This window comes from Corvus kubaryi, unplaced genomic scaffold (genome assembly GCF_017639235.1).
Source record: "Corvus kubaryi isolate FWS band 111438036 unplaced genomic scaffold, C.kubaryi_AGA036_p1.0 133, whole genome shotgun sequence".
NCBI lineage: Eukaryota > Metazoa > Chordata > Aves > Passeriformes > Corvidae > Corvus > Corvus kubaryi.
In genome coordinates this window covers 34,808,308-34,829,875 of record NW_024580667.1, presented here as the reverse complement: position 1 = coordinate 34,829,875, position 21,568 = coordinate 34,808,308, and the positions used below count along the sequence as shown (strand labels likewise).

The 21,568-nt window shown below is 38.7% G+C and overlaps 1 protein-coding gene and 1 long non-coding RNA gene across 6 annotated transcripts in view; one reads left to right on the top strand and one right to left on the bottom strand.

Moving 5' to 3' along the window:
* Positions 1 to 21,568, bottom strand: part of LOC121671419 — a 79,592-nt gene that overhangs the window by 14,157 nt on the left and 43,867 nt on the right. The window lies entirely within an intron of this gene.
* CLYBL (citramalyl-CoA lyase) overlaps positions 5,696 to 21,568 on the top strand; it is a 33,280-nt gene continuing 17,407 nt past the window's right edge. For all 4 annotated transcript variants that reach the window (XM_042043024.1, XM_042043033.1, XM_042043014.1 and 1 more), the window contains exons 1-5: positions 5,696 to 5,728; positions 9,474 to 9,662; positions 13,638 to 13,739; positions 15,493 to 15,586; positions 16,968 to 17,135. In XM_042043024.1, coding sequence (XP_041898958.1) covers positions 5,711 to 5,728; positions 9,474 to 9,662; positions 13,638 to 13,739; positions 15,493 to 15,586; positions 16,968 to 17,135 — 571 coding nt within the window. In that variant the 5' untranslated portion in view covers positions 5,696 to 5,710. The remainder of the gene's footprint in view (positions 5,729 to 9,473; positions 9,663 to 13,637; positions 13,740 to 15,492; positions 15,587 to 16,967; positions 17,136 to 21,568) is intronic.

Here is a 21,568-nt window from a genome sequence, read left to right as displayed (position 1 = left end):
CTCAAAAAGTTCCTTTTCCATGTTGTCCTTCCTAGCTACTTATTGTCATCCTTTGCCATGCCCTTGCTTGCAGTGGTGAGGTTGTTTGTTTGGCCAGGCTGTAAACAGGACTGATTAAATGGGCTGGGGTAAAAAAAAAATCCTACTCTCCCATACAGGAAAACCTGAGTTTCTCTAATGGGATTGCTTCAGTGATCCAGTTTGCGTCTTGGCTGGAAATGCGTCTTGATCAGAAATGCGTCTTGATTGGAAATGCTTGCACAAAGAAAAAGTGAGGCATGGAGTGGGAATAAGTGGAAGAGGGCAGGAACTGCTTAGATCTTGCAGAAATAATCATATATTGGTTTATTTTATTGTTTTATTGGGAAATATGCACCAGCTTTACTTTCGACTTCATAGATATTCCAGAAGCCCCACTGAGGAGCACCTTCTCAGTCAGCCTAGCATTTTAAAATTATTTATTTCATCAGGAAAGTAAGTTGAAGAAAAGCTTAGGGAAAGAAATGTCACAAGTTCCTGATTTCCACTGCAATCAGGAATATCTAAATGAGGAACTTAATTAGGTTTTCAAGAATACCAGTAAACAATTCTCTCCATGTCTATAAAGGTGTGTATTGTATTGTACCAGTATGATACATCTATCAGTGATGTACAAATACCACCCTACAACTGTAGGATTGACACAGGTGAGGCAGGGGAAAATTCACATTTTCAGGTTTTGTTTAGACCACAGAACACAAGTTAATTCATTTCTAAAAGGTTCCTACTTCTTGCCATGAATACATGAGTCATGGAGTTTATTTTTAATAATTTTACTTTGTATCAGGGATCAGTCTCTGCCTCAGCTAGTCCCTGCCAGTGCGGGGACACATGGGACATGGCATTCTGGTGCTGTTTCCCCTCTCCCACTCCTGAGGTGTGGGGGAGGAAAGAAGGAAGGGCAACTGCTCTTGTACTGCTGCCCATCCTTCAGGGACTCTGCCAGAAGATGTAGGCTTTGCCTCATCATATGGAGCATCTGAGAAAATGTTGCCTGCAGGACGTGCTAAAACCTGCATTTGGGGTGAAGTGGGGATTGTTGGGTTTCTTTACTCACCCCAGTCACCCATCCACGTGGGATTTCTATCATAAGGAAGCCCTTCTTCTGGTAGAGAAAGAAGAAGGGTTTCTGGCAAAATCCAGCTTAATGAGGTGGGTCTTTGTTAAGGTGAGCACTGGCTGAGAAATACAAGTATAAACAAGTTTGCTTTGCAGTAAGGCAAGAGTTGTGTCAATTTAGTGCAAAGTTTGTTAGATCAAAGTCTCCTGTGTTCAACATCTCCTAACATTATTCTCCCACAGAAGTAATTACTGCAATTACAGGCTACTTCTACAATGCTAAATGCATGTGATCCAAGGAGAGATCCCTGCTGCCCTCACTTAGTGTGGCAGAGGTGCTTGTGCCCATATGGCATAGGGGCGCATCTCTAGAGCAGATTAAATGCAGTGATGGATTAGCAGAACATGAGTGCCCTGTTCATGAGTTCTCCTCATGGGGTTTTGATAGAGTAGTTAGGTTTGTAGTATGGTTCTTTTTAGGGTGGTTTTTCTTGATTTCCATCTTATGAACAGGGTGGCATACCACCATGAGGTTTTTAAACTTCAGCTGAGGATGTCTTGTACACCCTGGGGCATGGCAAGATGGCTCATGTGAGTGTTTGAAGGGACACGCGCTTTGCTGGAACAGAGTGGGGGCAGCTGAACTTGGTGCAGTCCTGCCCAAACCACTCTTTGGGCATGATACCTGGAGAGATCTATCTCTGAAACCACACCTGTGTTGTGGTTTGGAGGAAATAGATGATTCAGTCCCCCAAAGGAGAGTCTGGATGTACGTGAGCAGTTGTGTCTTGTGGGCAGCTGGGACCCCAGACTTTCAGGTGAAGTTGGGAGCCAAGTTAATCCAGTGGTATAGATTTTCTCAGAGAGTCTGTACCTGGAAATTTATATGAATGGCATGATCTCACAAGGGCATATACAGTACTACATGAGGTAATTTCTACTTTTAAAAAAATCCTGTGGGATAAGAAGGTTTCAGAAGTCCTCTTCTAGATGGCTCAAGAACCCATCTGGTGGGAGGACTTCCTGGGAGTGCCTTGCCCAGCATAAGACACCTGAGAGACCAGTTTTGGTCTTGAATCCCCACTGCATGGAAATACACACATCTACAAGGTGACACCACTTAACTTTAAAATGTAAGTTGAAAATGAAGAGTTGAGAGCTTTTTTGTCCCCTTACTGTGAACATGAGCTGTAAACACTTTGGGCATTCTGTGGGGCTTTGATCACATTACAGAATATTAATTTGCTAATTCACCAATGCAGATAAGGCACTTAATGAAAACTGAGATAAGAGCTGTTAATCAGTATTTGCACAACACCAGAAACACAACAGTTGTTTCAAGCTTTCTCTTTGAAACACCTAGTTTTATTAAGACTGTAGGTAGACTGGGAAAAGTTTCTTCCAGAAAAGTGGAAGGATAAGAGATGCCATGGCACACCTAACCTAATTTTTCTTAATGCCTTCCTCATTCCTAGGGGCTATTAAGCAGCTTGGGGCAGACACTGGTTCTCCAGTGCAAGCAGGCATAAAGTTCTGGCCAGTCGGGTTTTTTCGGAAAACCTGTGTTTACATCTCTTGGCTTTAAGTATTTTTTTTCAATTGATTTATTAAATAATTGAGGAAATAATTTGCCAGTCTTTGAAACATTTGATCCATGCCTCACTTAGGATCATCACACCTGAGATCAGCTGCTGAACAGGGGTTGATAGTTCACTAAAGCAGATCTACTTTTGACAGACAGCAGTGTATTTCATTATCAGCATTAACAAAAAGATGCACTTGTAAAAACAAAAAATGGGTGCCTAAATGTACATATTTTCCATAGTTATCTATTACACACTTCTAAGTAAATGCATCTTAAATGGTAATAATTTTAAATAAAAAATTAACATACAGTTCAGATGAAAGAAAATATTACCCTTTTTTTAACTGATATAGTAGATTGCATATTTTGTGGCCTTACTTCATCATGCAGCAGCTCATTTGGACTGTCCAGGAAGACTGAATAACACTAACGCTTCTAAAGACTTTTCATTTGTGATGCTAATCTGTCACAAAACCAAAAGTATCTTCAGAAAGCCAGCAAAAAAAGTAAAGAGACTACATCTTGCAGCCAGCTTAAATTAGTGGTAGCTTGATTTGTGTTAATTGAAAGGTTGTTTACATCTCTTTTGTAAGTGTTTATAAAAGTTGGCAGAGAGAATAGCTGCGTAGCTACATGAACAAAACTTTCATTTATTTAAGCTGCTGTATATGTTACTATCATTAAAAACCTCTTGAAACATTTCTGTACACACAGTCTTAAGGTATAGGCCTGTCTCTGTGTTTATGTACACACGGACACACGCAGGCGCGCACACACACACCGTGCTGTACTATTTTTGTTACTGAGACATTTGTACTCAGTCCTCATATGTGACTACTTCTATGTGCCGGCTCATTCCAGCAGCCTACTGGCCTCTGTTTAAATTTCTCCGAGATATGTGCAAGTCAGAAAAATACCTTGATAACAACTTGTGAAAATGTCTTGCTGTTGGACTTGTATACACACCCTTGGACAGTTAGGATCAGCAGAAATTTAGTATTTACATAGCTGAGCACCCCTAAAGCTTACTGGGATTCATGAGCCCTGGGTCCTGGGCTGGTGACTGGGACAACCTCAGGCTCTTGTTCCCTGCTTCTCCATATTCACAGCATCTCAGGACAGGCCACCTGCCCTCCTTATGTGGAAACTGCCCAACTCTAAAGATGTTGGATAGACCCCTACCTAATATCTTCAGGATCCACATCGTCCACACTGGTAGAGGGAGGGAGAGGCTTGCTAGGCTTACATGGCAGCAAGCACTCCCAGCTGTCCCTAGGCAGCTTTTAGAGATCTTGTCTTTTAAAAATACAGGATGGATATTGTTGATAAGAGCACTGATGTGTTCCCAGACCTTAAATGAAACTTCTAGAGAAATGGGCAAAGAAATTTGATTTCCTCAGCAGAGCATGATTAAATTCCTGCTTAGTTCTTAATGCAGACTACTGATTTTTGCATCATTTTAGTGTTGCTAGACATGTACTGCATGTAAGGACAATTAGCAGAGCAGAGAGAAAAGCAGCAGATGCTAGAAGTGCACAGAGTTAGATGACTCATTATGATGTCATGAAGAATCTTTTTCAGACAAGTGAAAAGGTTGGTATTAAACAAAAAAAAAAAAAAAGACAAAATAATTATTAAAGAAATAATATGGAGATTTCAGGAAAGAGTAGCAGAAAAATCAGTGTCTTGCAGTACTCTAAAACGTGCGTTTGCCTGAACTACAGAGGAGAGATACCAACATACATGATGGAGACTCTATTCTCCCTCTTCCTCCCCACTCCAGCTCCTTCTTTCCTTTATGATTGGTTACATGGTGGGTTGGGTGTGTTCCATGTTGAACCAAAAGAAAATGTGTTTTAAAATGTCTTCAATCTTTAAAAACTCATTAACTGATTATCTGCTCAGAGGTAACAATGAGAAAATATTTAATTTTTTTTTTAATAATTTCCTGAAGGCTTTGTGCATATTTAACAGCAGTTTTTCAGTCTAACAAGACTAACTAAAAATACGTACTTGCCATTTCAAAGATTTATTCTCACAAGTACCTGATGCGTGTAAGGTAGAAAGCAAGTCTCATGAGACAAGTACCTCCTGCTCTCAGAAGCACTCTGCTCCACATTTACGGTTCTCTTTGTTTTCTTAAAAACAAATGTGATTTGTCTTTTCTCTTGCCAGTCCCATTTGTGAATTTGAAACTAAATGGCACTTGTGTGCCATCATTCTGTATGGCATCACTTCATTGTTGGAGAATTATGCATGCAGAAAATGTTGGACTTTCCCCCTGCAGAAACTCTATTCTGCACAAAAGCTACTATAGGTATATAATATATATGTGCACTCTGCAAAATCTTATTTGAGAGGTGCATTCGTATGGTATGCACTAATATAGTGACAAAAGATTTAGCAACGTCAAGTTCTGTAAACAAACCACTCCGAAGAATTAACATTAACACGTAATTGTATGTTTTTACCATGTCAGATGTGTCACAAAAAAAAGAACTTGAATTGTGATTACAGTAATTAATTTTTCCTCTCCCGTTTGAAACATGCCAACTTATTATGGCATTGAGGATGATAGATTCTGGCCTGCCATTTTACTGCATTATATATTTACACTTCTATATGAAGACTTGTTACTGAAAGATGTTAACAGGATGAGATCTATATACAAACATATATTTAAGTATGACCACTATCTTTACCTTAAGGCCTGGAGCTCTTTAGAAAAAAAAGGGGGGAGACTAGGCAAGAAAAATAAAGCAAAACAGAGGTTTTGTCCTCAAAATCAGGTAGGTCTAGAAATCACAGTGCTAAAAAGCAGGATTGTAGAGAATTGTAACAGTTTGAAAAGAAAGAATAAAATGTAATTTTTCCATCTGCTGTTAATCTGACCATCTTTGCTTCATTTTTGCTGTATTAACAGTGTGTCCAGGGTGAGTGGGTGGCGGAGCTTCCAGTTCTGTGGCATTCTTTCTTCTTCTGTGGCTTTTCTGTTCTGAAGTGGAAATTTCTATGTTGTGACATATAATGCAGAGGAATAAAAAGGTGAGAAAAAGAAAAAAAGGAAAAATGGAAAGGTACTGATTCAGATGAGGGAAGTTGTTTCCAAATATTGTTACCAAAAGCACCTATTTAAGTGCCCTTATACTCTGTGGTTTTACCAATAAGCCCAAGGGGCTCCTTCTTTGCTGCCACCCCCTTCCTCGAGCCTCGCGCTCTGCCTGCCTGATCCCATCCGACAGTAGAGCTGATACCACACTAATCCCCGCAAGTTTGGGACTAATGAACTAACTGCTGGGCTTCCGCCACGGAGCTTGGTCCCAAACTATACTGTACTTCACACTCGATTTATTCTCCAGATGGCGAGACTGCGCAGCCCTGCCGCGAGGGACCACCTCTTCCACTGGAGTGTAAAAGTGGACGGATGTTGTTTTCTTTGCAGATTTGATAATTCAGAGCTAGAAACTCACGAGGATGGTTTAGTTATTAGGTTTAATGGGTGCTAGTTGAGGCGGCAATATGCGTATTCCCATTTTTAATTTCAGTGTCTGTGTGTTTGAGTAGCAATGGATTTGTCAGCAATGCTGCATCACCGAAACCTTTCTCTTCACCAACTGGCATAGCTGCACGTGGTAAAGAACCTCTTCCTGTGTCCTCCTCAGAGTCAAACAGAAGGGGCGCTACAGTAGCCACTCTGACCAACCTTTTTTTTCTTCAGCGAGCTTTCCAGCACAAGTTGCAAATGTAGCATATTTTAATAATATCGCTATTTACCATGAAGCTCTCTGTTGTCGGTCTCTCTTGTTCAGTTTGATAAAGAACCCAGCTCACATAGGACCCAAGGAGGATACCACCATCCCAAGCTACCTGGGCATGAAATGTTTTACTTAATGATTGGTTTGTTTCTTTGTCAGCCATGCTTTCATGACAAAGTATTATCTACTATGTTGTAGTTCTCATGTGAAGAACAGGGCAAATATTTTTCTCACCATTCCTCAAAAATTCTAGTTTTCCTGTTCTTGGACGTAAAGATATTATTGTGTCAAGGACTACTTTTTTCCCTGTTATAATGTTGAAGTAGTTTACCTAGCTTAGACCTTCAGCTTTTGCATGAATCCTACAATAAGAATAACATCTACATTTCCCTGCATAATGAGGCAGAAAGGACTCTGCTTTTCCTCCATGTTTTTAGTACATTTAGTCAAAGGCTTTAGCATATATATTTTTTATTTACCCATGAAATGTTTTATTGGAAACCTTTATGGGGACCTGATGCTCCCCACTAACATCAGTTGGATTTCCTTCATTGTAGGAAGGGTAGACACTGAATCAGCCCCTCACAAGCTCTGGCTTTGGCAGCCAGGTCCCATCAGTTTGTTCCACAATTAAAAACATAAATTGATTCTTGCTGTGGAAACTATAGTGACTAGAAGTATTATATCATGGAAAGGAAACATTTCCATTCCTGGGGTATCCAGGCAGACAGATCTAAAACATAGCGGTTCTAAGAAAATGCATCAATTCTCAACCCAACAGATGGCATGGGTGTGTTAACTAACATAGCAACATATTTTCTATTAAAATATGGGAAAAAACAACAACCCCCTCCCCATGTTTGTTGGTTGGTATAAATTCAGTGAAGTTGTTGGTTATTTTTGGGATATGTACCAGAGGGCTGCACATTTAGTTTATGTAAATTGATAACAGCAACAGCCTGTTAATAAGTGTTTTGTATGGAAATATACCTAGAAAGACACGATCTGTCTTTTTTGGGAAGGGAGTTTCCAGACTGAGGAGAAAAATAGATATGAGATGGTCTAGTGCTCATTATTAAATTCTGAAAAAATATAATAACAAATTAAGCTGCAAGTTTGCTAGAGATATGCCTTCAGTTGGAGTTGGGTGCTGCCTTAGAGGATACTTTGGGGAGATCTCTCTTTTGCAAATTGGATTGGTGTGTGCTGAAACAGTGATAATCTGACTTTAATTAAAAGCATAAATTGGTTTGGAGTGTGTTTTTAAGCTACCCTTCTGCATCATATCCAGAAACTTTCAGCCCAGCCCTAGAAACCCATTAGCCCAGGTCGGAGAAGGAGAACATAGGGGATTTGTATTTCCCGGTATTGGCATCATATGGTTCAGTTTACCTAATTTGGAAGAACCATTTCAGACAGCCATGCGCCGGAGCTGTCTTCCAGCTGGACATGCTTGTACTAAACTGTGTGCATCTTTATGTGGCTTTCCTAATGGCCCCAGACAGAGTCCATTCACAGCAGTTCGAATGTTTTGGGTTGCATTTTCCAGAGATTACCTCTGAACGTGCCCCTTGATCGCAACCCAGGGATACATACATGGGCGCCTTGTTCCCGTCTGTCCGATTAACGGGCATATGCTCCCAGCCTTCGGAGAAGCACGGCTAGTAGCCCCAAGCTGAAGGCTGTTCGCTTCAGATTTCATTAACTTTCTGCTTCATTATTCCTTCCTTTTAACCAGTTAGAGCCACCAATTGCTTTTCTCTAAACTTACCCTAATTACCAGGGGTCCCAGCCCTGTAAATCAGTACACTGCAGAGCTGTCTTAAACTGGCCTGGGAGACCCTGTTCTCATCGGTTCTGACAACTGTAAGCTACTGTTCCCTCACACTGTTTAACTCAGACCACATTGGGAAACCACCTCTGCCCCTCTTGCCGGCAGAGGTTTGCATCCGCCTGGTTTAAATCTACTGTCATGTGCTCTCTTGCTGATTTGTATTAGCCTGTGTATTAACTTTGGTGATTTTTTTTTGGTTGTTTTTTCCCCTTGAGTTTGCCTGTTTTCTTGAAAAGCATCTCTATTCAGCAACTGCATATTGTTAAAGTCATTCCTGAGCCTCCATGAGTCAGGAGCTTTAAAGTTTTATTAGCCCCATAAAAACTCTTCACAAATGAAATGACTTTTGATAAGTGTGCATTTTGACAATGCGAATTTGTTAGGGGCTGTTGGTGAGTGGAAGGCATTTGGGGTTGAAACGTCAGTTGGCAGGAAGCAGGGAGCCCAGCACCCTCCTTCAACCCCTACCCCCTTCTCCAGGTCAAGAAATGATTTTCATTTCAGAAAAGCATGCCAGTATTCTTCATGCAAATCAACTAATAAACATATTTGTAAATTTACATTCACAAAAATAGCAAATGACCAGGGGAAGCATTTGTCTTTGGAGATTTTATTTTGTGCCAACAGAATACCCTTTTACGTGGTTTAAGAAAATCTTAGAGTTATTTCAGTGTTGTTTTTATATGCAAGTTGTGAACTCTATTACTGCCTTTAATGCACTTTGAATACATGGAGTAAAGGAAAGCCAAAGAAGTATATGTACATCTGTGCTTTTTGACATTCAGGCAATGTAGAGCTGAACTACAAAAATGAGTTTTTTAATGCAAATTTAAGAACATGTCATTTTTGAGAGAGAAGACAGTTAGTGCAACACATTATGTTAGTGTAAAGATTTGTGTTACACATGTTCAGCACTAGCAGACACAAAAGTCTTGTTTTCTGTAAGTGGTAGAAACCCCATGCATTGAATTTTCCAGTTATGAAGAAACATTAAAGAGGAAGGTAAAATTGTGAGGTTCTGGTGATGACTGCTTCAATAAAGTCCGAGAGTGATAGACATTTTGAGGACACCACTATGCTGGCGGTCTAGCTTTTTCCCCCTTGTCATTTCAACAAGTTTTCTTCTCAGTGCATTTTTCTGTCAATAGAAAATATGCTTTCTTTTTCTTTTCTTGTGCATCTGAACTCATATATATTGTAGAGAGAAGCAAGACTGACCATTGTGAAAACCCTTGAAGAGTTTGACTTTGGCCACGCGGAAAAGTGTGTCAGGATAAACTCTGTGTCCAGCGGCCTTGCAGAAGAAGATCTAGAGGTGCTTTTGCAGTCCAAGACCCTTCCTTCAAGCATGATGCTGCCAAAGGTTGAAAATGTTGAGGAAATAAGATGGGTGAGTACGAACAACACAGTAGTTTTTGACTGAAGCTGTTGGGCCAGGTTCACACAGGCGCAGAGATGAATGGCTGTGAGTTAAGAAGAAGGCTGCGAATACCACATGATGTTGTTGCTTGGCTGAGGTAATTGAGAAGTGCATCCACTTAAATGTGTGTGTGATGTTCTGTATGAAAAGCGTATATGGAACACGTTTATAAAGAAAACCAGGTGTATTTCTCCCACAGCTGACAAAGAACCAATATTGCTGTCAGAATATATTACCAAAAATAGAAGGGTAAGTGCCTGACTCTTCTCTAACTACCCTAACAAGCAAAATTACTGTCTGTCCAAGAGCCTTAGTTATGTGCATTGGGAGCAGGAGATGGGAAACCATGTTAGCAACATATGAAAAAATGGGCTGGGGGGAAGGTCACTCCTTGGGGCAACTGGAGGAACAAACAGGAAGCTTTTAACTAGTGTTTTTAATTAGCACAGATATTATTTCCTGAACAGTTCTCTACTTCTTCCTTTTTAATTGCTGACAGGTGTGTTTGTGTTTCACAACTGACTTTTCAGCCAATAAAAACCTGAAATGTAAATGGTTGGCATGTCAAATTACTTAAGAAAACTTTGAAATAGGCCTAATTATGCTATAATTGATTTTAATTGTCAAAAAAGAGGGATGCCTGTTTGGATATACCATTATTGCTGTTGATGCCATGATGATTTTTTGCCTTTTCTTTTATACCCCTGTTATACCTTTTTACAACTTCTGTATTCTTAGTGCTTTTTGCCTACATTCTTGGACTTGTTTGTTCAGCTAAGAGACTAAACATTTTAGAAGCTTCATAAGTAAGGGTTGATGTGCCCCAGACCCCAAGGTCCTCTCCAGAACACATTCTGTAAACTAAGATAGAACCATCCAGGGGAAGGTTCCTTGGGGAGGGGGGCTCACTTGAGCCTCTCATTGAGGAATTTTTGATAGATATGCTAATTAGTAAGACCTATAATGATATACCAGATCTTTTGGGGGTGTGCATTGCGGTGTGCATGGAGGTGCATTCCACCTGGACGTGTGCACCTAAGGATCCTTAAAATAAATACCAGTGTAAAATCCCTTTTTCCCTTCTAACCGTGTTTGACTCTTGATTTTAAGACCAGGAAAAGGCATCACTGTAACTTGCCAGTAAAGGAATAATGCTTAATTATTCACTTTATAATTTTGCAAACCGCTAGCTGAGCAACTAGCACACATGCAAGCTGTGATGAAAGGCAGGCAGACGTATTAGGATCTATTTTAATCTCAGCATCTAACCTTGATCAAACCATTGAGATCGGCCTGAGCGCACAATGGAGCACGGCCCCATATGCTGGGTATGTGACAGGCCCCATCCATTCCGTGGCGCTGCCCCTTCGGCCTCCACCACTCGCCACAGAAGGTTCACCATCCCCATCCACCAACGGGTAATTAAATTAACCAGAGTACACCTCTCAGGGTTTACAGCCATGTAAGTGTTAGACATAACTTGTCAGTGATGAATATTCATGATACCAAAATGGCAGAGCCCTTGCTGCCACCAAGTAGGTTTTGCAGGGAGATGGGATGCCAGGGCTCTTTGTCCTCTCATCCTCTTCCACTTTCCCTCTTGCTAACTTTTATTTCCATCATGGAAAACAAGCCAGCCCTAGAAGCTTCTTTTGCTTCCCTCTCCCTTTGCCCAACCTTTGCACACAAAGAACATACTCTGCCTAACACCGCTGCCTTCTTTTCCCAATCCTCCAAAAATTCACTCCAGCGTGATTTCTCAGCCTCCCAGAAGCTGTTTCTCTCCCTCTACGCACACCCACTCCCCCCCTTCATTTTTATTTATGTGCAGCAGAAAACCTGGAGGCTGATGCACAACTAAAAGATGGGCTTACTTGTTTTCTTTTGTGTGAGAATCTCTTGCTTTCCTTTTGTCCCTAGTGTGGGTACTTGTTTGACTGGCATGGCTTATTGGACTATAACAAGCGTAACTCTCCCTCCTTTGTGGCGGGACAATTCTCCCACAAATCCCGACCAGTGTGCATTCTTCCCGACACACTATTGGGTGTGCACTGGAATTGAAAGAATTGCTGAGGCCTTGCTACTTCATCCCCTCCCCAAGCTTTGTGGGTTTTTTTTTCCTCCGCCTTCTTTTTTTTTTTTTCCCTTTCTCCCTGAAATGAACACTTTACCGGGCCGGAAACATTTAATCGTCTCCTTTTGAAAAAAAAAAAAATTAATTGAAACTTCTCCACTCGTTACCTTTTGTATTGGTGCTTATTGCAAATCTTTTACAAGGGAGAGGAAGGGAGGCAATATTTAATTAAATGTGCTTTTTTTTTCCATACCTTCAAAACAAAAGATAGGAAGAATCCCAGGAGTGTGACTTTTAAAATATTTGAAAATAAAATGAGAACTTTGCTCTTTAACTTGCAGCTAAAATATACACACAGTAGCACTTTTAACTTTTTTTTCCCTCTTAAAAAAATAAAAACCAGATAGGGGTCTTAAGAATATATACTGATACCATTGTATTACCTCATTTTCTGCATTTGCCTGGGTGAACTTTACTGTTTTCTGTCACTGTAGTAACCTGCTGTACTGTACAGAGTGAATTGAAATTTTTTTTGTCCTTGCACATTTTTGAGTGGAATTCTCTTCACTAAAGAAAAGTTACCAAGAGGGCCATGGTGATGATGCAGAGCAGAGATGGGAGGGCAGAATTCTTCATCAGAGAAAGCTGTGATTTATTTTGGCCTAATTGTAAAGTTACTGCAAATTGCTGGAAAGCTTTTTTTTTTTTTCAAGATCTGGGTGATTAGATTTTCCTTCTTTTGGGGAGGGGTGGTGGGGGGAAGCTAAAAGGGGAAATAACACCTCTAATCCAGCTTCTGGTAAATAGGCTGCCAGCTTTTAAAATGAGTTTCCTTTCTATTAGTCAGAATATTATGCTAAGCCTTAAGCATTAGTTTTTTATGTTGCCATAGCAGCCTTATTCCTGCAGGGTTGTGACCTGCGATGATTACAGTACAAAGCTTATAGGGTCTTGAAACCCCCTTTGAAGATGAAAAGTCTTTGATGGTTTATATTTATGCAAATCTCTTAGATATGATTTACCCAACTGAGACTGAATGGAGAGATGATTAAAATTCCCTTTCCTTTGATATCCATTAATAGTCGAATATTCCTTAAATTTAAAATATATGCATATGTGATTTTTGTCTTTATTTACTAACATTTTTGCAGTACCTGCAATATGTTTATCTTGACACAAATTACTCGATCTGGACAGACATAAAACATTTACAATATAGGGCTGAAGGTTTTTTCCCCCCCTTTTTTTTTTTTTCCCTTTTGAAAGGGGAAAAATCTGTGCAAGAGCTTTTGTATGTTTCCAGATGATAGATTTTGGAATTTGGGCTACCCCACTGGCAGCTCAGAGCTAGCTGTGAACTGGTCTCATGGAAAAAATTGGCAAGCTTTGGTCTTCAAAGAATTAAACTTCCTTTTTAAGGCCTTCCTAGGTAAGCTAAAAAATTATGAAGAAAAGCCTATTGAACAAAAGGGTAACGGTGCCGTAATGAATAATACGGATGCCACTTAGAAGGCTGGGGAGCACTTCCAGTGATGGCGGTGCTGGACCTGAAACAAAACCGGACCTCAGGTACAGCAGCACTTCATTGTTTTCCAGAGCCCACGGATTTGCATTTCACTAAGCCAGGGTGAGAGGTGCTAAGCTTGGATTTTTTTTTTTCCTTGCAAACCAGCCTCCAAATTTATAAATGTATGGGAATGCTGCAGTTTCAAATCACAGGCCTTGTTAAAAGCTGTTTCAATTTTTTTAGTTATCAGGCTTTGGGGTAGGGGGGGGTGTTTGTTACAGTCAGGTGAATATTTGCCATATTGTATATACATGTAGGCTGTTCTCTTCTCTTCCCTCTGATAGCTCATTCTGTCTAGTTTTAGTTTTCAGACAAATTCTTACATCACCTAAAAGGCCGAACACTTGTAGAACCAGTGAATTTTATCCCCTTTGTGGAAACTGCAATGGGCTTGCTGAATTTTAAGGTAAGAAAGTCTTGAAGTGTTCATATTTAGCCATCTCAGCAAACTAGGATAAGCAGAATACTCCTCAGTCTCTCCCTAATTTCACCAAGGAAAAGAGGTTAAAAAATACAAAACATATTGTTCAATCCCCAAAAACATTTGCATGTTGATGTTTGTATTGTAAAGGCCTTCATAAATTCAAAATATTCCAGTGACAGAACAGTTCCAGACAGTCCACACCAAATAACAAAACCTCTCTTCATTCCTGTTATTGTTTTGAACACACTTGGAGTGGAAATGGGCCTCTCCAAAGATTTGGAATACTCAGTTTTGCAGTACACATGGCTATTTAGTAGCTGTCAGACTCAACTTTTGTATACACGTAATTTGAAATGAGTTAATCATCCTTTCACTATTGCTAAACTTGAAAATCTTTATAACAGTTTCTACTAAAACATTATAACCAAATTCCATGTTATCGTTTCTTTGTGTGTATGATGGAGTGTTTAATGCTAGGATTAGAAGTAGAATTAACTTTGAAAATATCTGAAGAACACGCTCATTTTTTAGGTTAATTTTAGATCAAATCTGATTTATAAATTTCATTTTAATATAAATCACTCCCCAACCCTTACTATCGAGTCCAGGTTTCTCAGAAAGGCAAGGCAGTGTGGTAATGAAACGGAAGAACTCGTGCATGCACAAGGAACTCTGTGTTCCCCTCCCAAGCTCTAAGGGAAAAGTTTCAGACCAGCTGAGGACACACAGATCAGAAGTACCTCCAGAAGTACCTCACAGGCAGCCTGATCGTTTGATACAGCCATTTATCTTACAGCACACGCTAACCTATCTGGGAGCATAGTAAAGCAGTAACCAAACAGACACGCTCCTGTCCGGTGTGCAAACACAGATCATATTTTAAACCATGGAGGTTTTTCTTCACCTACAGTATTTTATAGTGGAGGTTTAATGTTGCAGTTGCTGATGCTGGCAGGAGAGTTGCCTTTTAAAGCACACTCTGTTAAAGAATAATCCTGTGCCCCACCAGCTGCCACAGAAGAACACCCATTAGTAGAGCTGGTAATTACATGTCTCTCTCCATGTGCCTTAGCCTTAAAAGATACTAATATTATCCAAACATCAATATAAAATAGCAATATTAGTCTCCTCATGAAATAGCTATGGCAGCAAATTTTTAAACTTTTATTTTAATGCTTTTTTGCAGCACTTGCTGCATTTTTAACCTCCTTAACTTATTTTTAGTTACATGTAGCAGAAGACTTCAAATTGGCAATCCTGTAAGGAACTTAAAATAATTGTAAACTATTCATATTATTTATTTCATAAAAGAGATTCTGATCTTTATATCTGTTTCTTGTGCAATGTATTGCATGTCAAACTAGTCAAATTTAATACTTTTTGTTGGTTTTTACACAGTATTTGCCACATTTTGTTTCATATTGCTACACAAATATCTGAAGAAGTGGTCACAGTAACACCCAGGGCATAATGTAAACCAGAAGGTGGGGAACCTGTTATTGATGTCCTGTATTTGAAATCTGGGGATATGGGTGCTTAGGGAAAGAAAAATACTTTTTCTCTTTTGCTGAGTCATTTTAAAGCACTGTGCATTGTGGAGCATCTACAGTGGCTTTGCTTAATAAGAGCAATTTTCTTGGAAAGATTTTGGTAATGCTGAGTTGCTTTAATATCCTCTGTAGTCTCTCCACATCCTGCATTTCTGTAGACATTAATACTCTGTTCTCATTTGAAGGCTGTCTGTGAAGAAGCACTGAGAGCAGGATCCCAGGCTGGCTTTCATTTGGATGCAGTTGTCTTTGGAGGAGAGGATTTCCGTGCCAGCATAGGTTGTTACTTTTCTCTTTACTATAAATGTTTATGTATGGCATTTGCATTGGAGAAGACCATGAAATTTCTAACAGAAATAATTAATGACACCTGAGTGTCATTTTATGTTTTCGTTTTTCTCCTTAATTTCTTTTCAATGCAGAATGTATCACTGGCAAATTGAAACATGGTCCTTGTGTTACAGGGCACTGAGACGTTCTTGTGCTTCTTGCCAGTCAGCACCAAAAGTTAATGAAAAAACAACAAAAAAAAAAAAAAAAAAACCAAAAAAACCGCCCTGCTGAGTCACTGAAATAATTTTAAAATACTGTATCCATAAACAACATTCACATGCTTTTTAGAACTATATTTGAAAGTCCTAAAATTCTGGTGTCTGCTTCACCACTTCTTTATATACAACTGTCACTCAGGCTTTTGACATCAAGCACAAATACTCTCCTGCTACATTTTGCTTTCATAAATTTATTTTAAATATGTCGCATGTCAATACAGCCACATATTCACATTAAAGCACTATTAGTCTTCCCAAAAAATAAAAAGTGCTTCACCATTTCTTTTGTAAGAGGGCACTTAGCTTCTGATTCAGTTTAAAGATAAAAGATAAAAGCACAGTTCTATCAAAAACTTCTACAATAAAAATAAGTATGTTAATGTAAAAATCAGCATTGCTTTACTAAAATATTCCTTACAGACTGAAAATCTGTACCTAAATAGCTACCTTATGGTTATTATTGTTATTATTTTTTTTCCCACTAGCCTTCACATGAGTACGTTGCTTAGCTGGTGCCCTGTGAGCACATGAAGTCTCATGAATACTTTTGCTTCTTCTCAGAAGTCATCTACCATCAATTTTTCATTCAAATACTAAAGCTTAAATATTCAGCTTAGGACATCAGTTGTGACAAGAATCAGAACCAAGGAAAGTGCAATTCTATTCTCAGTGTGAATTTTTTAACCATTTAGTTGGACCCAGTATATCAGTTTGCATAAAGCTTCTCCTGCTGTAATGCTTCTCACTGTACATGCAGTAAATAGTAAAATCAAATAATTACTTTCATTTTAGTCAAGTCAGCAGTCCTTACCAGACAAAGCTTCCACTGACTTCAGGCTTACAACTTCTGATTTAAACTAAATCAAAATCTGAATTTATAAGCTAGTGTTTAAAGGGACAGTATTTTTTATTTTTGCTAAAGCAGCTTTCTTTTTTCCTCAGAAAAGTATCCTTTTGACTCTATAGTATAGCCTTACACCCCTTTTCTGTTTTCTAAATCAGTTAACTAGAATCTCAAACTTTCCCTTTTTTTTAACATAAGAAATATTTAAAACAGGAAGGTTTAAAACACTCTTGTCAGCTTTTCTTTGTTCTCATTATTTTCTTAGGTGCAACAAGCAGTAAGGAAACTCACGATATTCTATATGCCAGACAAAAAATAATAGTCACAGCAAAGGCATTTGGCCTTCAAGCAATAGACCTTGTTTACATTGATTTCCATGATGAAGATGGGCTCCGCAGGCAATCAAGAGAAGGTGCCTCAATGGGATTCACTGGTACGACTTTCTGCCGATGTCTCAAAGGAACACAGATCTTGCTCATTTTAAATATGTTGCTACATTTACTGTCACTTAGACAAATAACTTGATTTTCATTTCAGGTCATTTATTGAAAAACTCATTGATATCAAGCTCTTCTATGTTTATTAGTGTCTTAAAAATTGTGGCTGGAAATTTTGCCAGTCAGAGGCTGCTTTTTAAAACCACATGCCATGAAGCGTGTGGCTGGTTTTGAAGAGAAGTTGGGGCAGAGGCTGTGCAGTGATTCCTCCCATCACAGAGCATGGGAAGGGCAATACTGTACTCTGCAATGGCCCCTCCACAACTGGAGCCCTTTCTCTTTCTTTGAACAACGGCAGTAGTTAAAAAATACTTTTTAGGCTAAAAAGTTGAGAAGCAAATCTCACATGCTAATTGCTAGGGGAAAGTTATTTTCTTATTGTTTTCTTTGGTTTGTTTTTCATCTCCTGGCTTTCCCCCCAGTAAGTGCTGGTGACACCTATGGGTATTGGCAGACAGCAAGAGCAGCGGGCTCCTTGCCCCACAGTCCTGTAATGCAGCCTGTTACCCTGTGATTGGTGTGCCAGGTCACTCGGACACCCCGTTGGGACAGTGCAGACACCAGAGATTGGGGGTTTGCAATAGAAATCAGCCATTTGACACATGCATTAGAGAATTCTAACATACAGGACGAATATTACATTATTTTTCTCTGCCCACCATCCAGGATATATGTACATATGAGAATAGTACATCCCTTAGGTTTCTGTTACCAAAAACATGGGTCCTGGCAATGCCACCTCACAAACTCTGGTTTTACAGTTAGCTGTACATGATATCTTAAAGCACCAAACAAAAAAATAAGTGCAATTTTAAGTGATCTTGGCATGCCAGTGAAAGAATAGCAATCAATGCTTTTTGGCACAAACTCTGCTTTATTGTCTGTTGAGCTTTGACATTTGCAAACCCAAATCTTGTTTTGGAGGTGAAATGGTTAGCTCCTCACAGCTACATTATCCACGGCCATGTGGACTTCCACCCTTCACTCGTCTGCCTTTGAAGTTGGGAAAATAATAGAGCTGCTGAATGGTAGCACCTGCTGACAGCTACCTAGTCTCAACCAATATTTCCTAGCTTAAGGAAAGGCTTGATTTTTGAAAAAACATAAACATCTGAACCTCCTGTTGACAGAAGACGGAGTTGCAGATGCCTAGCACCTTTGAAAGCACTCTTTTTGAATGCTTAATATGCATTTAAATGCTTAACTGAGGCTGCCAATTTAGGAAATTTAGCAATGCTCTGCATAACCAACGCTGGTGGTGATTTGGACTCCACTGACCTTATAGTGGAAGTTGTCTGACCTTAAGACAGGGTCCAGACAGAAGACAAAAAGGTCACATAGCAATTTAGAGTGTAGAATGACTTTCTAACTTGGCCGTGCATGTGTCATACTTGCCTTTTCATACAAGGAGTAAAGGTCCGTGAAAGGTACAGATTTTATTAAGGTACACTCACAGCACCTGCTTTTTGCCTCCTGCCTTTCTGCAGCTATCATCAACACATTTCCAAAATTCAGCAAACAACCTGGCAATCAGTCCAACCGTAATTAGAGACGGGGCAATACTGACTCTTCTAATTTGGTGTGGGGAAAAAAATTTTAAATCTGTTTAAGCTAAAACAAAACAACATTTTTCCTTTTCTTCTGCAAAAAAGAAAAAATATTTTAAGTCCATCTAAAATATTTCTCTTTTTTTTTGGTTTTCTTGCTCTCAGTTTATCTAATATTTTTATAATCTTTCTGGTTTGTTTTGCTTGAAATAAAATGTAATTTCAACACTGAAAGCAAAATCATATTTTTCCTAACCTATACAAGTGTTTTTTCCAAATCTATATAAATGAAACATTTTAACATTTCCAATTTCACATTCATCACAGAAAATTACAAATGGGCATTAGCTTAATCCATGACCTTGCATAAAGCAGAAGTATGCACATTGTTTTTGCCATTGACAGTCCTCTGATAATGCAAAAGTACTGAAATGTCACCCTAACAAGTTCAAAATGTGCAATTCTTCTAGTTTTTAAATATATGATGCCTCCCTGCTAATTTTTTTATAAAGAATCAAAATCATTGAAATCAACAGAACTAAAATGAGCTGAGTCTTGCAAATTGCTCTCATAGCTGGAGAAAACTCACTTATTTGCATGCACAGGGCTGTACTCACCACCCTCAAAAGCAACGCAAATCCAAAATATTCAGCGAAGTTATATGTCCTTAGATGTTCCCATATTAGGCCAGTAAAATTGTCCTTAATGCAATCAAACAGCTTCACTCAAGATTAAACAAGAAAAATAATATGATGAAGCATTTACCAGGTATTTAAATATTATTGCGAACCTCAATGCTTATTGTAGCCAAGTTCTCTTTTCCAGTTACCTTAAAATCAGCCTGGTTTTCCTTCAGTGAGTGTATAAAAGTGAAATCAAATGTTTTCAAATGTAATTCAGCCAAATTAATAGTCTTTTCATATGACTATTTATAAATATTTAAAAAAAAAAATATATATACACACATATATATATATATCCACAGACAGCCAGCAAGATGTTTAACACTACTGCTACCTGTGGACTTTAAATCAGTGTGTTGCCTATATAAATGGGCATAGGTTTTAGGAATGTTTATGTAAAAAATTAGGTAAACCTTGCCATAAGCTTTAACAGCTGACTTAGTCATTATAAAGTCCTGTGCTACATGCTGTGAAACCAGATATAAATACGAAACAGTCTAGGTGTCCTCTCTTTTTCAGTCTTTTGTAGAAGACTGAAATGACACCATCATACAGTTACCTAAAAGACTTGACAAGTATTGATTTAAAGCACAATATATCAAGTGGTACTGTAAAAAAGATTTCGTGGTCATAAATTTTAATGCCTTCCAATTTTGCACTCTCTCAGTAACTTGTCAATAAAAACAATTCTGTTTAAAATATTTACTTGGTTCCTGCATGGCATTATGTCAGTTATTTGGATAGGTAGACTGTGACAAAAATCAACTGAGTTCCATAAATCAAAAGTTGGATTATATTCTCCATAAATTGTTCAGTAGTGTTTAAATTATGAAAAAGCATAGTTTACTACTATAGGTATCTTTATCAAAAGCAAATCTTTTTACAGAAATGTTTTACACTTTAAAAAATCATATAGATGTATTTTTAATTTTGCTGTAATTAGAGATTGACTTTAAATATAATTTAAAATATGCTCAACATTTTTTTCAGAAAGTTAAGCTCCTTAGGATTTTTCAAGAAATGCTTGTACACACTTCAATTTTGGAATTAATGGTTTAGCTAGGAGAATTTGTTGTATTACAAATAAGGAACATCATCAACTTATTAATGATGATATTTTATTAAACTGACTAACAAACCTCTGAGTAGACCTAAGGTAAAACACATTAGTTTAAAAAAAGTCTTTGTGTAATTTCTTTCAAAAATTATAGTTCTTAATGGGGTTTAAGCTTTTACCTATTTTTAAGGTATTTTAAAAATAGTTATGATATTGAAATTTCAAACTGAATATTTGCATGCCTGTAATATCATAAACTAAACGCTGTTTAACAAGAAATAAAATTGAGCTACTTATGGCTTTTTATCAAAGGAACGTAGCAACGCTAAAGGACTACTACTTCTTTGCTCATTTAATCAAGGAGATTTTCTTCGTACTCCAGGTTATCACTCAGACCCACTGCAGTCTGATGAAAGTAATCCCAGGGATTTTTGCAGGGGTGTTTTCATTGAAAATAGGTGTATCCCTGCGCTCATGTGTGAGACTTCTCAGATCTAGTGATGGGCTGATTCCTAAAGTATAGCTGGCTCAGTGTCAGTAAAAACACGGGAACAGACCCCGTTGTGCAGGAAACCTCCTTAGGTCCTGACACTTCCAACTTTTCCTGGCGTGCAAAAATCTCGCTTGCGCAAGAGGCTGCGGCGGCGGCAGGGCGGCAGGGCTGTGGGACCCTCGGTCTGCAGGGGACTGCTCACTTGCTGGCAGGATTGCAGGATCAGGCTCATCCCTCTAACTAGTCTTGTTATCTGGCACCGAGGAGAGTCATTTATTCTGCAGGAAGCTGGGAGTTACAGTAGCCTCTCTTTATCAATACACCTTAAAAGCAAATCACAAATTCACACCGGTCTGTGAAATTCCCATAGAAATGAACTAATAATGTCAAACACTGCACTTTTAAAACTGTCAAACAAATTAGACATGTATTTGTTTTAAGGTAGCTAAATTCAATCACAGATTAAAACTGATTGTGTGGCTGTCGATTCACCTTTTTAAATCTCTAGTGAAAAAAAAGACAACATATATTTTTATTTTCTTATGTTTATACAAGAAAGGATTAAAAATATGCTTCATAAAACCTCAGG